Consider the following 16,300-nt stretch of genomic DNA (forward strand, 5'->3'; position numbering starts at 1 on the left):
CAGACAGTTGTGAGCTGCTATGTGGGTGCTGGGAATTGAACCCAGGTCCTCTGGAAGAGCAGTCAGTGCTCTTAATCGCCAAGCCATCTCTCCAGTCCCCACATCAGGAGTTATTGCAAAAGGAAATCACAGTTGGGCTTAACTGACTGTTGACATTTTCTCACAGAAGGAGCAGACAGGGAGGGTCATGGGATCCTCATCTGAGTATACGGCCACCCTCCCAACCAGTTATATGCTGCTCCAATTCTGCTTTTAATGCACGTGGCCTCAAGGTTTTGGGAGAGGTACTAGAGGCTATAGCTGGGGAAGGATGAGGCACAGAACTCCATCTATGCAGCCACGGGGAAACCATCATCCCTGCTGGGTGCAGACTTTCCAGTGTGGCTGCTCTGTGGTCACCCATGCTCCCACCAGTAAGCATCCACCCATTACTCTGTAAAGAAGCCTAGTGAACTCTTTGATTGACCTGGGTGAACTTTGGAGGAATTGTACTTCCCTCCTCAGTTTGTCATTGGGTAGGTGTTGTTTCCTTATCTCCTAGGGGAGGAAATCTTCCCTCAGGGAAGCACGGCAGTTTAAGGACCAGCAGGATGTGCCCTAGACACCAAAGTGGAGAAGACTATTACAATATTATTCCTGAATGTGGCAAAGCCCCTTCCTGTTTGCTCTCCCCAGTTAAAGGGCTCACCCGTGTCTGTGATGTACAAACAAGAATTCAAGCAACGCCTAATGGCATGCAGCGATCAACTTCAGTTTGCCTCTATGGTCCACTCAGCAGAAGCCCACCTGCTTCAAGGGTCAGAGCCCACCAAGGTTGCCTTGGAAACCAGATAGATGACTTATGTACCTACTTAATGCACCTACCCAGCCACTGTGAGAAGTCATTCCTCTGCCTAAGACCATAGAGCTGGAAAGCAGAGGGGTGACTGAGAGTCTCACCAAGGTTCCTGAGCATAGAGAAGTATAGTGAGAGAGACTAGAAGGAAAGGAAGGGAGAAGGGAGGCTATAGTAACAGAATAGGGAAAACAGGATTCAGCTTGAAGCCAGCCAATCAGAAGCATTCTAGGAGGTGGTGGTTAGCTTCCTGTGTACAGCTGACTGGGCTACAAGGCGCTCGGATATTTGCTTAGTCCTAAAGACTTAGGACTAAGTGTATCTATTGCAGCTGTTTCCGGCCCAAATCAACACTTGAACGGAGTGTTTGAGTAGCATGATGTATCACCCAATCCATTCAGGGCCCAAGTAATTCACAAAAGCAGCAGCAGAAGAGAAATCCACTCTGACTGCTGAACTGGGCCTCCTACTGCCCCAGCCTTGAGTTGCCGCATCAATTCTCCTGTCTCCAGCCTGCCAACTACAGAAGTACGTGGTACTTCTTGTCACCCATTATGGAAGCCACTTCATCTCTTGAACACCCTGTTTCTCAGGAGATCCCCATGCATACAACCTCTAGCCACTCTGGGATGCCTCCTATGAGTTACTGTCTGTCCTGGGACTTCATTTATTCCCTTCTTGGAGTTGTTGCTGCTTTTCAGTGATAGCTGTGTTTCCTTTCTAATGTGATGTGCACCTGTGGTACAGTACAAACCAGAACCTGGCACTCAGCACTCAGGATGATTGTGGAAACAAAGGGACTTTCTTTCTTTCCTTCCTTCCTTCCTTCCTTCCTTCCTTCCTTCCTTCCTTCCTTCCTTTCTTTCGTATGTGGTGAGCTAATGTGAACTGTGTACATGTAGGAGCCCCTGGAAGCCAAAAGAGGGCACTGGATCTTCTAGGACTAGAATTACAGGTGATTGTGAGGTGTCATGTAGGTTCTGGGAACCAAACCAGGGTCCTCTGCAGGAGAAACAAATGATCTCAACTGCCAAGCCATCTCTCCAGCCCCCGACTTTTTGTCTTTTTGAGACAGAATCTCATGAAGTCCAGACTGGCTGTAAACTCCTGACCCTCCTTGCCTCTGCCTCCCAAATGCTGGGATTATACCACCACATCTGGCTCCTAAGATGGACATTATAAATGATGAATTCGTGGTTCCTTAAAATATCCTGGCCGTTTCTCCTGAGCTTCTTCTGGTCCCGGTCTCGGCCCCAGCCACACTCAGTGTTGCCAGCGCAAGTCATGTTGCATTAGCCCGCGTGGACTCATGACGTGGTTGCTTCTGTCTCTGAAGCAAAGTGCTGTCTCCCTCACCCCAGAAAACACTGTCTGTCACAGCCCATCTTCTAAGGAAATGTCATGCACACCCCGAGGCCACTAATGCCACCGATGGAGGTTGTTCAGAGGCCAAGTCCCCGTGGTAGGCTTTTGTTCATTTGTTTTGCTTTTGAGACAGAGTCTCACTTGCACTACGTAGCCCAGCCTAGCCTCAAACTTGAGGTAATCCTCCTGCAGCACCTCCTGTGCTGGCTAGGCTGAGAGGCATGTGTTATCATGCCAACATTTTTTTTAAAGACAGGGTTTCACTATGTAGTGCGTGGCCCCTGGCTGGCCTGAAACACTCTCTTTGGGGTGCACGGAGCCCTATCTACTTCCTTAGACTTGGAGTTTTGCCTGTTTCTGCCTCTTGAGTGCTGGGACTAGAGGCGTGTGGCCTCACATCTCTTTTGTTGGTGTTTTATTTTGTTTAAGGAACACTTTGTTGGTCCGAGGCAACCTGCTTATTGACCTCCTGGTTTCTGGGAGAGTTCCCCAAAAATTTCTTCAGCGGACAGGTCTAAGACCATAGCAACACAGAAAATGACTCAGCTATTGGCTAAGGTGAGACTCTGGAGAGAGAACAAACACCCAAACACCCTGACAGTACTACAGAAGAAAGAAGGAAACAACAAAGCGGCCATCACAACTTGACACAGTGATTGTCTGTCCTCTGCAAGGTGTTACCTCTTAGGATAATGATTGGAGTCCAGGCAATACCAACACACATTTTCCCAACCTATTTACCAACAGACAACAAACACCCTTCGGCAGAGTGCAAGCTTTTATTTCTTGCTAACGTTTCATCTAAATCTGGTGTCTTAGTCTCCTTGAGCTGTTGTTATCAAAAAAAAAAAAAAAAAAAACACACAGGCACGAGGGTCTATAAATAACTAACATTTATTTCTCACAGTTCTGGAGGCTAGAGGTTGGAGGCCAGGGTGCCAATAGGGTTGAGTCCCTGTGAGAGACCACTTCCTGGTTCACAGATGGCTGCCCTCTCATGGGTTCCCATGAAAGAAGGAGCAGGGAGGTCTTCAGAGTTTGTGTTATAAGGACACTGACTGCACTCAGTATGAATGAAGGAGCAGGGAGGTCTTCAGAGTTTGTGTTATAAGGACACTGACTGCACTCAGTATGAATGAAGGAGCAGGGAGGTCTTCAGAGTTTGTGTTATAAGGACACTGACTGCACTCAGTATGAATGAAGGAGCAGGGAGGTCTTCAGAGTTTGTGTTATAAGGACACTAACTGCACTCAGTATGAATCCATCCTCATGACCCTGTCATATCCAGGGGCCCTCTTCAAAACACCCTGAAGGAGTGGATCCCGAAAACACCCCCAGCCACTTCTTGTGAACCTCTGCCTCGGGGATCTTAGCCCAGCTCAGTGTTGCTGGCTCAAGTCATCTTGCGTCATCACGCTGGGTATTGGGTGTCAACGCAGCAATGGAGGGGAGACACAGACATTGACTATTGCGCGTACGTTTGTTTATTCTTGGTCTAACCTCCCAAAGCTGCCGGGTCCTTTTATAGAGGAAAAGAATTCCTGCTCCCGTGGAGAATGAGCTGAGCTTGAATCTCCACCGAGAGCTCCGCTGTCTTTTAGGAGGAAGATGATTCATGGTCCAGAGTGCAGCTCGTAATAAGAATGGTCCAAACGCCTCTGAGGTCAGAAGCTGTAAGCTCTCACTTCAGCTTGGGGAAGTTGTAAAGCTGTAAGCCATGAAGCCTGACTTGATTATCTTCACACACATGAACGCCCCAGCCTGGGAGGTGGGCTCGCTCAGGAATAAGTCTCTCCATCCTTCCTGCATCTCTACTCTGCTGATTCTATGCTCTGGGATCGGCTGCCCCAGCAGGCGCGTCTAAGCAAGCACCCGCCCTTTCACTGCCTGGAGTGATGCGATGCTTCTGTCTTCAGCATCTCGGTCTCCCTTGGAGAGGTACCACTAGCTTGGGTGTGGGAAAGCAAAGGGCAGGAAGAGGTGGCTCAGTCATCCTCGTCGTCATCCTCATCCTCCGTGTCCTTGTTAGGGGCGCACCTCTGGAAACACTGCACCACAGTGGCCAGGAAGAAGCTGGAGATGATGGCGGCGATGGACACGGCCACGCCCGAGAAGATGATGATGAATAGGTCTGTGAGGGACAGGCTGAACTTACACTCGCTAAAACTGGCTTCTGACAGCTCGCGCAGGGCCACCCTCCGGTCCTCCATGGGCAGTGAGCACTGGATGGCATCGAGGCCTGAGGAAAGACAGAATGAGAGAGAGAGGGTTAGGCTGCAGCCCCCAACTGTAGTACCTCCCAGGAAATCTCATAGTGTAGTAAAAGGGGAGCGGGCTGCTTTTCGTCCTACCCAGCTCTCAGCCGCCTGGCTAGCCTCACCTGAAATAATTACACGGAAACTGTATTCATTTAAACACTGCCTGGCCCATTATATCTAGCCTCTTCTTGGCTAACTCTCACATCTTGCTTTAACCCATATCTAATAATCTGTGTATCACCAACTGGGTCGTGGCTTACTGGCAAGATTTTAACCCACATCCATCTCAGGCCGGAGCTTCATGGCATCTGCGTGTCTCTGCTTTCTTCCTCCCACAATTCTGTTCTGTCTTCCCTGCCTACCTATGTTCTGACCTATCAGGCCAAGCAGTTTTCTTTATTAATTAACCAATGAAAGCAACAGATAGATAGAAGGCCCTCCTACATCATCATAGCACTTCCTTGGGTAACTTAACTTCACAGGTTCACACCTAGGGTCAAGAGCCCAGGCATTCAGCTCTGGAGACTTCCTCTTATCTGTGGATAGGTTTGGAAGGTGTGCTTTTACTGGGGAGAAAATGGGAGACATCATTTTGACAGGAAACTGAGCGACCATCAATCCTTGCTTACTTTTGGTGTCTTCACATTCTCAGGAAAGCTTCTCTCGTTCTCTGTTTCAGTGTTTCCAAGCAGCAGAGCTCACCCTCAGCCCTTTCCCAACATCGTCTGAGAGTCAACTGTCTTCCAACTGTGTTAGTTAGCTCTCTTGGGTCCAGAAAAGAGCAACCTCACTCATTGTCCAGTGCCCCAAACCAGCCTTGGGGTTCTTACCAGTGACCCCCTCTTCTCCAGCTCAGAACAGAAAATGGAGAAAGAATATTTGAGCTTCCTCCCTCCCTCAGCCTGGGCCCAACCTTTACACATCCACAGCCACCCCACCCATTCATTCCTCCATGGGAACAGTTGCCTAGCAACTATACTGCATTCTCTCTCCTCTCCCTAAATCGATGTAGCTGCTTGGGAGCCTCAAGGATTTAGATGACCCAGAACTCTTTGTTGTTTGCTTGTTTGCTTTGCTTTGCTTTGCTTTTTTAGGCAAGGTTTCACTGCATAGCCCCTGATGGCTTAGAACTCACTTTATAGACCAGGTTGTCTTCAGTCTCACAGAGATCCACCTGCCTCTGCTTCCTAAATGCTGGGATTAAAGGCACATGTATAATATAATTGCTGACACATAAATTATATAAATTAATGGAATTGATTTGCCATTCCTATATACACATATACTGTACAATGATTCTGTCTACCCCACTGCTCAATTCACAGGGTGTGTGTGTGTATGTGTGTGTGTGTGTGTGTGTGTGTGTGTGTGTGTTTACATGTGATGCCCTTGGAGGCCGAGGCATTGGATCATCTACAACTGCTAGACACAGGTGCTGGGACCAGAACTCAGGTCCTCTGAGAGAGTAAGCAGTGTGTGCTTGGAACTGCTGAGGCATCTCTCCAGCTCCTAGTTAGCTAGCTTTTGAGACAGAGGTTCATTATGTACTTGGGACTGATCTGGAACTCATTATGTAAGGCCCCCAAGTGCTGAAAGTATAGGAATGAGTCACCTTGTCCATCTTCACAATGGACTTTTTTTACTCTTTTCTTTCTTTTACCCTGCTTCCTTTCCTACCTCTCTGCCTTTTCTTCCCTTTCACCTTCTCTCTCTCTCTCTCTCTCTCTCTCTCTCTCTCTCTCTCTCTCTCTCTCCCCTGCTGAGGATAGAAGCCAGGCCTTGCTCATCCCGGGCAAGCACAGTACCTTTGAGCTACATCCCAAGCCCTTAACTGTTTCTTAAGCTAAAACTTCAGGGCTGGGATGTAGCTCAGTAGGCAGAGTGGTTTGGTTTGGTTTCTATTCCGGTATGGCATGGTGCATGCCTATAACACTAAACCAGCTAAGCCAGCATTGGCCACATGGAATCTCATCTGAAAACCAAAGCAAAACAAAACATGGGCTGAAGAGGTAGCTCAGTGGTTAAGGGTACTTGCTACTCTTCCGGAGGAAGAGTTAGGTTCCTAGCATGTGTGTCAGATTACTCCCAGGTCCTATAATTCCAGGGTAACTGATGCCCACTTCTGGCCTTTTCACACACATGTGCGCGCGCGCGCACACACACACACACACACACACACACACACACACACCCCTGAAATTTAAAAATTAAGCATACTTTAAAAAAAAAAACTTCTCCCTACTTATTCTGAGCATTTGAAAAGCATTTGGGCCAAATTAAGAAAGCTTTAAGATGTCCATAGCGGGGCTCCCTTGCAGACATCTATTTTCCAGGGCTAAAAATCAGTCAGCCTGCCTCCTCTTGATAGCTACTCACTAGCTATCAAGATACCCTGAAAACCAGGAAGAAAGAGTCCTGCCTGAGGCCTGAGCACGGGCTCTAACAGCCCCAGGACGTGCAGCTCTCAAGCTCACAGCAGGTCACAGTTCAGCTAGTCAGTGGCCCAGCCATACACACCCATCACGCACGCACCTCTGAGCCCATTCTTCTTCCTGGGCTGCAGCTCCCCGAGTCAGTTCTGATCTCCACACTGCTCTTTGTGCCTGGAGATTAGCCTTGGCATTTTTACAAAGCAACGGTTTTAGAAAATGTCATTTCACATTTCTCTGTGGCTGCAAGAAAAGGACTTGTTTGGGAAAACACCTCCTAACCCACCAGGCGTGGAGGCTGGGCCTGCGCTCAGCTGTGATAAGACACCCTGACTTAATGGCTTTCCCAAGTTCACAGAGGCCAGACAAACAAGAGGAGCTGGACAAAGACTGTCGGCTGGATGGACAGAGCCAGGCAGAAGAGGGTGAAGATCTGTCCCTAGAGCCATCTGCTAAAGTACCCGTGACTGGTGCAGGGCTCTGATGTTGGGGTCTGTGACTTCAGGGTTCCCTTTCTTTTTTAACAGTATTCTGTCATAAACTGGTTTCTCAACCTGGCACTGTTTTGCTTGGGTTTGATTGCTCTTGTTTGTTTGATAGTTTTATATATGTATAGAACACATTTAGTTGTTTTCACACACATACCCTTTTACATCGCTTCCCCCACCACCTCCAGATCCTTTCTTCTCAGCAAGTGCCCCACCTATTACCATGTCTTCTTTTTGGTGTGTGGACCACTCTGTTAATTAGGGCTGTGGTGGATTGATTGATTGACTGACTGACTGACTGATGGACTGATTGATTTAAAGTCATGAGGTGTGTGTGCACGCGCGCATGTGCACGCCTGCTCATGTGTGCGTGAACAGAGAGAGAGAGAGAGAGAGAGAGAGAGAGAGAGAGAGAGAGAGAGAGAGATCAGATCTCCTGGAGCTGGAGTCACAGGCAGTTGTGAATTGTCTGATGTGAGGGCTGGGAATTGAACTCTGGTCCCCTGGAAGAGCAATACACTCTCTTACCCAGTGAACTGTCTTTCAGGCATCTTGGGTTTTGTTTTTGAGACAGTCTCACGTAGGCCAGACTAGCCTTGAACACCCGGGCAGCCAAGAATGACCTTGAACTTCCAATTCACCTGCTTCCACCTCAGGAAGTGCTAAGATTACAGGCACGCCCCACCAGGCCTGGTTTATCTGGTACTGAGGATTGAACCCAGAACTTGCTGCATGCTAGACAAGGACTCTAGCAACTGAGCTGCATCCTAACCCCTAACCCCAGGACTATTGACATGCGGGACCAGACTCTTGACCTTGGCTTGAGCCGTGTGCACTTTAGGCTATCTAACATCCCATCCTATTTATAGGAGATGCCAGCAGCACCCCAGCCAAGGGGGCAATTCAAAGTGTCCCCAGGAGCCAGGTGTGTTTACATTGTCAGCACTTGGGAAGCGAAGCCATGAGGATTAGAAGTTTAATGCAATCTCAGCTGTACACTAAGGATTATTTGAAATCCTGTCTGAAGCAAGTAAATAAACAGAAAAGTACCTCATCTAAGTGTCTTTGCAACCATTTGAAAATAGTAATTATAAACAATGTCTTTGATTTCTTTTTTTAGATTTTTATTTGTTTTTATTTTATGTGTTTTTCCTGCATGTATATCTGTACACCATGCCATGCCTTTGGAGGACATAAGAAGGCATCAAATCTCCTGGAACTGGAGCGATGGATGGGTGGTTGTGAGCTAACACATGGGTGCTGGGAACTAGACCCAGGTCCTCTGCCAGGACAGTCAGTGCTCTTAACCTCTAAATCATCTCTCCAGCATCACCTCGTATGATTTCTGAAACACTAACCAGGAACATCTTGAGGAGAAAAGGGTTTATTTGGCTTCCAGGTTATAGTCCATCATCGGAGAAGTCAGGACAGGAACTCAAGGCAGGAGCGGAAAGGCAGGAACTAAAGCAGAGGCCATGGAGGAGCGCTGCTTACTGGCTTGCTTCCCATGGCTTCCTCAACCTGTTTTTTCATACAGCCTAGGACCACCAGTTTAGGGCTGGCACTGTCTACAGTAGACTGGGCCCCAAACATTCATCAACCAAGAAAATACCCTAAAGTCATGCCCACAGGCTAATCTGATAGAGGCATTTTCTCTTTCTTTCTTTCTTTCTTTCTTTTTTTTTTTTCTCTCTTTTTTGGTTTTTTGAGACAGGGTTTTTTTGCAACTTTGGAGCCTGTCTTAGAACTGGCTCTGTAGACCAGGCTGGCCTCGAACTTACAGAATTCTGCCTGCCTCTGCCTGCTCAGTGACTGGAGGCATTTCCTAATGAGATTTTTTTTTCCCCCAGCTGACTCTAGCTTGACAGACACTTAACCAAGACAAATAACTTTAGACGCACCACTCTCCCCTAAGAGCCCACACGTGGGTATATCTGACTCCCCGTGACTCTTTGAGCACATGCTCTCAGGTGTGTCTGTCTGTCCTTCTGAGCTGCCTTCTCTTCTAACCTCCACACCTGAACCTATATTAAAATATCTTTAATAAAATCTCCAAATCAACCTCACAAACTGGCCAGTCCTAAATTCTTTCCTGTGTTGACTCAGAAATCCTGGCTTTGACTGACTGGGGACTCCTAAAAGTCTGGGAGAAGTTCTTCTAGTACCTGAGTGACAATGGGGGGACTCCTGTGCCCCAACTAACAATTCCACAGGGCGTGGACCTGCATCATTTCCTCATAGCTGCCCCAGTAACTACCCACAAACAGGGGCACCCAGACTAATTGCAGTTGATTGTGGTGGCTCACACCTGTAATCCCAGGGTACTTAGGAAACTGAGGCAGGAGAATCAAAAGTTAGAAGCTAGCCTGAGCTACATGGAGAGATCACGTCTCAAAACAACATAAAAAAAAAAAACAAGCAGGGCGATGGTGGGGCACGCCTTTAATCCCAGCACTCGGGAGGCAGAGGCAGGCGGATCTCTGTGAGTTCGAGACCAGCCTGGTCTACAGAGCTAGTTCCAGGACAGGCTCCAAAGCCACAGAGAAACCCTGTCTCGAAAAATCCAAAAATAAATAAATAAATAAGTAAATAAATAAATAAAACAAAAAAACAAAAAAGGCTGGGGGTATAGCTTAGAAGCCGAACTCTTATTGCCTGGCATGCACAAGGCCTGTGTTCAATTCCCAGGACCACACGCATAACAAATAAAAAAAAGGTTCACTCTGGGGCAGAGGTGAACACTGAGCATCATGACACATGCATGAAATCACCACACTCTGGAGGCTGAGGTGAGGCAGGAAAGGTCAAGACTGAGGCTAGCCTGAGCTACAAGATATAAGAACTTGTCTACCCACAGAGAGGGAGCGGGTATGCTCTCACAGCTATGGAGGTCAGAATCAGGGCTACCTCTGAAGACCCTAGGAGAGAGGCTGCCTGTTCTTGGCTCGTCGCTTCCTACTCTAACCTGTCTTCCGGGGATCTTCTGCTCTGTGTCGCTGTCTTTCAGATCTCTCTTGGCCTCTCTCCCACAAGGATAATTGTCTCTGTGCCAGGACAACACTTAAACGCAATAGCTCAAAAGGAAGTGGAGCCCACTTAGTCCAGCCGCCCCTCCTGTTGCCCCTACCAGTGGGGTTCGACTCTCCAAACCCCCAGAGCCATCTTCCCCTCACTGTGGTTTGTTTGAGGTTTTGGTTATTTTTGAGACAGGGTCTCACTACGTAGCCAATGTTGGCTTCCCAGGCAATCCTCCTACCTCTACCTCCAAGGCATTTGTCCACCACATCCAGTTTACGGTGCCAGCGGTGGAACCCAGGGCTTCCTGCATGCCATGCAAGCACGCTGGCAGCTGAGCTGCATCCCTGTCCTGAGCCCGCTTCTTCAGCGCTAAGGAACGGCTGGCATCCTTCCGTTAATAACCTTCCCGTTGCTCAGTCAGGGCTGGTTTCTCTTGCTTATGCTCACTAGTCCTGGGATGGGTTATAGGAAATGGAATTCAAGGATGAGTTAGCCCCTGTTCTGACAGCTACTGCCTCACAACCCCTTATTATCTACGGCTGCCCAGATGTCCTGCAAAACCGCCAGCTCGGAGGCCCATGCAGGCAGGAGGGCCATAGGAAAGGTGCCCATGTAGATCACCTCTCCTGGGGTGACTTCCCAGTGGGCAGCTTATGTGACCTCCTGACCTCTGCCTTGTAGTGGCTCTTCCTCTGCTCATCCACCCACCAGGCAGCTCAATCTTGTTCCCGCCTATCTTCTCTCTAGGGATAGCTGTGGCACTCCTGAGAGTGGCTGGGGTCCTCCCACCCACACCCCAGGCTCCATCCCCTTGAATGATGACTTCTCCCCACAGCTGATACCTGAGTGGCGAGGGTGACAAACTGCCATCCTCGAAATAGACAGTGACACAGCAGATGGTGGATTGAGATTAATCTCTCAAGCCTGGCCCGGCCCCTTGCCAAAGACCAGGCTGGGCTGAGATCTCTCAGGGGGCCTTTCTCCAGCTCTGGCCTCCTGAGAGCTTCTCAATCCAATTGGCTACAGGCTCTCCTAAGCACTTCTGTTGTTAAAGATAGGTTTCTGCTTTCCCGATTCCGCTTATTAGGCAAAACCGACATACACACTGAGACGCCAGCAATAAATGAGCAGAAGGCAGAGGCAAGAACTCACAAATCCGATTTGCACAATGGTTTAGCTGTTCCTAGGTCCTCTTCTAGGTGTAAGCACACACAGATCTGTCTAGAAGAAATATCCTCAGTGCCGTGTTTGGTGACCATATTGGGAAAGTCTTTCCATTCACCAAATACAACATGCCACTTCTGGGCATTTGTCTCACTGTCTCCCAGGCTGGTTTCAAACTCCTGGCCTCAAGAGATCCTCCGACTTCAGCCTCCTGAATCTTGGGACTATAAACTAAAATACACTTTGGAAGTTAGAGAATGTTTAAATGAGCTTGCCATGCAAGTACACCAAGCTGGGTTCGAATTTCCAGGGTCTATATGTTTTTTTTTTTCAAAAGGTAGGTGAAACTGTTCATGCACCTGTAATCCCAACGTCATCATTTTTTTTGAGGCAGGCACGGCCACATGCATACCTGTAAGACCAGTGCTATATGAGACAGAGACAGGCAAATGGCTAGGGTTTGCTGGCTGCTAGGCTAGCCCTAGGCTCTGTGAGAGACCCTGTCTAAAGGAAATAGGTGGAGCATGACATCAGATGTACTCTGGCCTCTGAATGTACTTTTTAGCAAGGGTGCATGCACTGAGAGTGTATAACACACGCTCACATATATCACATGGAGAGACACACAAAAATACACACTTAATGGCTGCAGGCTATTTATGGTAGAGGAGTCATGATCTTCTTCTCTTCTCAGATGATTCTAGGATTGTTTTTTTTTTCTCCTATTAAAATTTCATTACACTTTATTTTTGTGTTTGGCATGGAGGGTGCTTAAAACACCACATTGTGCAGGTCAGAGGACAAGAACAGGAGTCCGTTTCTTCTTTCACCATTTCCCACATAGCAAACTCAGGTCACCAGGCCCGGCAGCAATTGTCCTTACCAGCTGAGCCATCTCTCCAGCTCTGGCTCCTCACCTATGCAGCATCATCAACCTGACAGGCTGTAGAAAAGAATGTCACCGAGAGATTTGGTATTACTCTGGTCACCAGTTGAGCTGCATGCTGTATTGTGCAATCAGGGGCCAAGACCTGTGTGACACCGCTCTTGTCCATCTTCTGGAAGTGTCAGAGGCCTTAGGGAACAAGGCTAAAGGGGGCACACCCTGTGCTGGAAAAAACCCCACCTTTGCTTTACCCTGCCTGCCTCATAGAACTTAAGAAAGAAAGAAAGAAAGAAAGAAAGAAAGAAAGAAAGAAAGAAAGAAAGAAAGAAAAAAAGAAAGAAAGAAAGAAAGAAAGGAGAAAGGGAGAGAGGAAGGAGGGAAGGAAGGAAGGAAGGAAGGAAGGAAGGAAGGAAGGAAGGAAGGAAGGAAGGAAAAAACAAAACACCTCAAAAACAAACAAACAACAAATAAAATGCTCAGGAAATAGGGAAATAGCAGTTTGGGGCCTTCCACATCTCCAGCCAGGCTTTCAGCAGCTGTGTCTTCTCAAGCATCACATAGTAGAAGGTCAGATGTGTGAGAAGATACCTTTTTTGATACCTGAACTTCCCTCCTTCCCCTGCCCTAGCTTATATTATAGATGAAGGGTCCAGGGAAATCAGACAACTTGCCTAAGGTCACTGTGATGATGGCTAATCTTGAGGGCGGACAGTGCAGTTAAAGAATTGGCTCCATCAGATTGGTCACGTGTGGGCATGTGTGTAGGGGCATTTTCTTGATTGCTACTGGTGAAAGAGGACCCAGCCACTCTGCTCAGTACTGTCCCTAGGCTGGTGGGCCTGGAAACCAGCCAGTAAGTAGTATTCCTCCGTGGTTTCTGCATCAAGTCCTGGCCTGCTTGGGTTACTACTCTGAATTCCTTCAACGATGGGCTGTGGCCTGTGAAATGAGTTCCAGCTCTCACTTCCCCCTGCCTTTGACCTTCTCCCCAAGTTGGCTTTATAGTATTTATCACAGCAATAGAAAGCTAAATAGGGCAGTCACCAAGACTCTGGCCTGGATCCCAAGTCTCCTGACAGCCTGTTTAGTGTCTTTCCAGACACCTATTCTCCGTCACCCTGGACATCTGGAGAAGGTGTATGTGCTGTGGCCTCAGCTGGAGTTATTCCGGGCCACAGAGGAATGCTGCCTAAGGAGGCCTGCAAGGAGCCCTGTGGGGTTCGTTCTTGCTCTGGGGTGCCAAGGAGCACGGGCTCCAATTTCCCATAGTGCTAACTTTTGTTTTCTACTGCCACTTTCATTAAATATCCACTATTGCACGGGGGACAGTTCCCAATTATCCTTACTGTCTCGGCCGGCAGACACTCCGTCTGATGAAATAATAAGCTGATTTCGTGGCGAGAAGGATGTAGGGCAACTTCGGGTCAAGGGCTCATACTGGAGCATCCCGGCATCATGTAGCCAGCGCTCCTATATCTCTCAAACAGAAACTGTACCCGTGAAATGCCCACTGCCCAGCCCCTGGCCACCCCCATTCTCCTCCCTCTTCTGTGAATTTCACCACCTTGTTCCTCCACAAATATGGAGCTAATTGTATAGGACTTGTCTTAGTTAGGGTTCCTATTGCTGTGATGAAACACCATGACCAAAAGCAGCTAGGGGAGGAAAGGGTTTATTTTATTCACGGCTCCATATAACAGTTCATCATCAAAAGCACTGTGGGCAGGAACTCAAGCAGGGCAGGAAACTGGAAGCAGGAGCTAATGCAAGAAGCCATGGAGGGGTGCTGCTTACTGGCTTACTCTCCGTGGCTTGCTCAGCCTTTCTTATAGTGCCCAGGTCCACCAGCCCAGAGATGGCCCCACCCACAATGGGCAGGGCCCCCTCCCACCTTGTTCCACTGATAAGAAAATGCCTTAGAGTCTGGCCCTTGATCTTCTGGAGGCATTTCCTCAACCGAGGCTCCCTCCTTTCAGATATCTCTAGCTTGTGTCAAATTGACATAAAAATACCCAGCACAGGACTGATTGTTTTGTGACTAATTTATTTCCTTTTTTGTTTGCTTGGTCGCTTTGGTTTTTTAACATAATGATGTTTTCTTTCACTTTTTTTTGTTTTTGTTTTTGTTTTTCGAGACAGGGTTTCTCTGTGGCTTTGGAGCCTGTCCTGGCACTAGCTCTGTAGACCAGGCTGGTCTCGAACTCACAGAGATCCACCTGCCTCTGCCTCCCGAGTGCTGGGATTAAAGGCGTGGTGGTGCACGCCTTTTTTTTTTTTTTTTTTTTGAGATCCGGTTTCTCTGTGGCTTTGGAGCCTGTCCCAGAATTAGCTCTTGTAGACCAGGCTGGGCTGGGATTAAAGGTGTACACCATAATGCCATCTTAAAAAAAATATTAGCATAGAACTTTAATAGTAAAAGGATTTCAGCCTGGTGGTGGTGGCGCACACCTTTAATCCCAGCACTCAGGAGGCAGAGGCAGCTGGATCTCTGGGAGTTCGAGGCCAGCCTGGTCTGCAAAGTGAGTTCCAGGATAGCTAGGACTGTTATACAGAGAAACCATGTAAAAAAATAAATAAAAAAATAAAAATATTTTGGTTGTTTAACTTATATTTTATGTGTATGAGTTTTTGCCTACACGTATGCTAAGTGCATCATGAGTGTGTAATGTACTTGGGGGCCAGAAGAAGACATTAGAGCTACTGGAATTACAGATGGTTGCGAGCCACCATGTGAGTGCTGGGAACTAGACTCAGGTCCTCTGCAAGAGCAGCCAGAGCTTTTAGCTGCTGAGCCACCTCTCAGACCTCTGGGGATTTTTGTTGGTTTGCCTGCTTGCTTTGGGGGGGGGGGTTGTCTTTAAGTTTTATCTTCATTATGTAATGTGTATCCACTCCCCCACCCCTGACTGCTAAGTGAAGCTTATTACTTTTATAATCAGGAGAAGAAAACTGCTTTTATTTTATTTTTAGAAGAAGAGTCACCTTGGAGCTGTCTAAGAGGAAGTATCCTGTGACTTTCAGGCGAGCTTTGGCTCTTTCTCCATCTGGATGACAGTAATCTCCATTCACTTGCCCTAGGCGAGACTGCTTGACGTCAGAAAATCGAAGGAGTTTCTGGGGCTCAGGATGGGCTCCCCCACTGGTCCTGAGTTGAGCCAGGTAGCAAATTGGGTTAAGTGATATGGTACAGGGGCTGACTAAGCACCCTGTCTGCCATAGCACCCTCTCACGGAAGGATTCTGCCCACAGAAGTACCCACTGGGGTTCCCAGCCAGCGAGAGCCAGGACATTCCAGGCCTTTCTGCTGGGTTCTCTCTAGTAGGCTTTCCCGGTGGAGACCAGGGCTAGGCAGAGTCAAGGCACTTCTGCCTAGCTCTGCCACAGCTACCCTCCTCCCAGCCCACACCCTACTTCTCCTAGTGTCAAGGTCATAAGACAATTAGACTCAAGCATTCCCTGTCTGGTACTGAGGGTTGTGACCTTTGAGGACACAGGACCATGGCTAGAAAGAGAAGGTCCAAGAAGAGGCCTAGCTAAATCCGCCTCTGTAATGAGATCCATTGGCTCCTTTCCCAACATCTGCTCTCTCAGGCCTGACTGACTGTGCCACCTGCTCCGTGCACCTCCAAACCCAGGCATACAGTCCTGCATCTGCCAGCTTCTATCTCTCAATCCAGCGGCCATCCTTCCACCATGGCTCCAGGACCAAGGCGAGGGAGCACATGTGAACAGGCCTTCTGTGATGGCATCTCAGGCTGCTGTGCACACGTCCACATAGGGCGTGCCCAACCTCCTGAAAATATTTGCATAGCCAGGCATAGTGGTTTACGAAGAGGCATAGACGCGTGGATGTCTGC

The 16,300-nt window shown here is 48.2% G+C and overlaps 2 protein-coding genes across 2 annotated transcripts in view; one reads left to right on the plus strand and one right to left on the minus strand.

Annotated features, from left to right (window-relative positions):
* Positions 1 to 3,072: 3,072 nt before the first annotated feature.
* Lrrc38 (leucine rich repeat containing 38) overlaps positions 3,073 to 16,300 on the minus strand; it is a 20,896-nt gene continuing 7,668 nt past the window's right edge. Inside the window, exon 2 of the mRNA XM_005353371.2 lies at positions 3,073 to 4,439. Within this exon, the coding sequence (XP_005353428.2) occupies positions 4,186 to 4,439 (254 nt within the window). The 3' untranslated portion in view covers positions 3,073 to 4,185. The remainder of the gene's footprint in view (positions 4,440 to 16,300) is intronic.
* LOC102001914 (cytochrome c oxidase subunit 6B1-like) overlaps positions 10,133 to 16,300 on the plus strand; it is a 7,486-nt gene continuing 1,318 nt past the window's right edge. Inside the window, exon 1 of the mRNA XM_013348290.1 lies at positions 10,133 to 10,164. Within this exon, the coding sequence (XP_013203744.1) occupies positions 10,133 to 10,164 (32 nt within the window). The remainder of the gene's footprint in view (positions 10,165 to 16,300) is intronic.

This window comes from Microtus ochrogaster, chromosome 10 (assembly GCF_000317375.1).
Source record: "Microtus ochrogaster isolate Prairie Vole_2 chromosome 10, MicOch1.0, whole genome shotgun sequence".
Classification (NCBI taxonomy): domain Eukaryota; kingdom Metazoa; phylum Chordata; class Mammalia; order Rodentia; family Cricetidae; genus Microtus; species Microtus ochrogaster.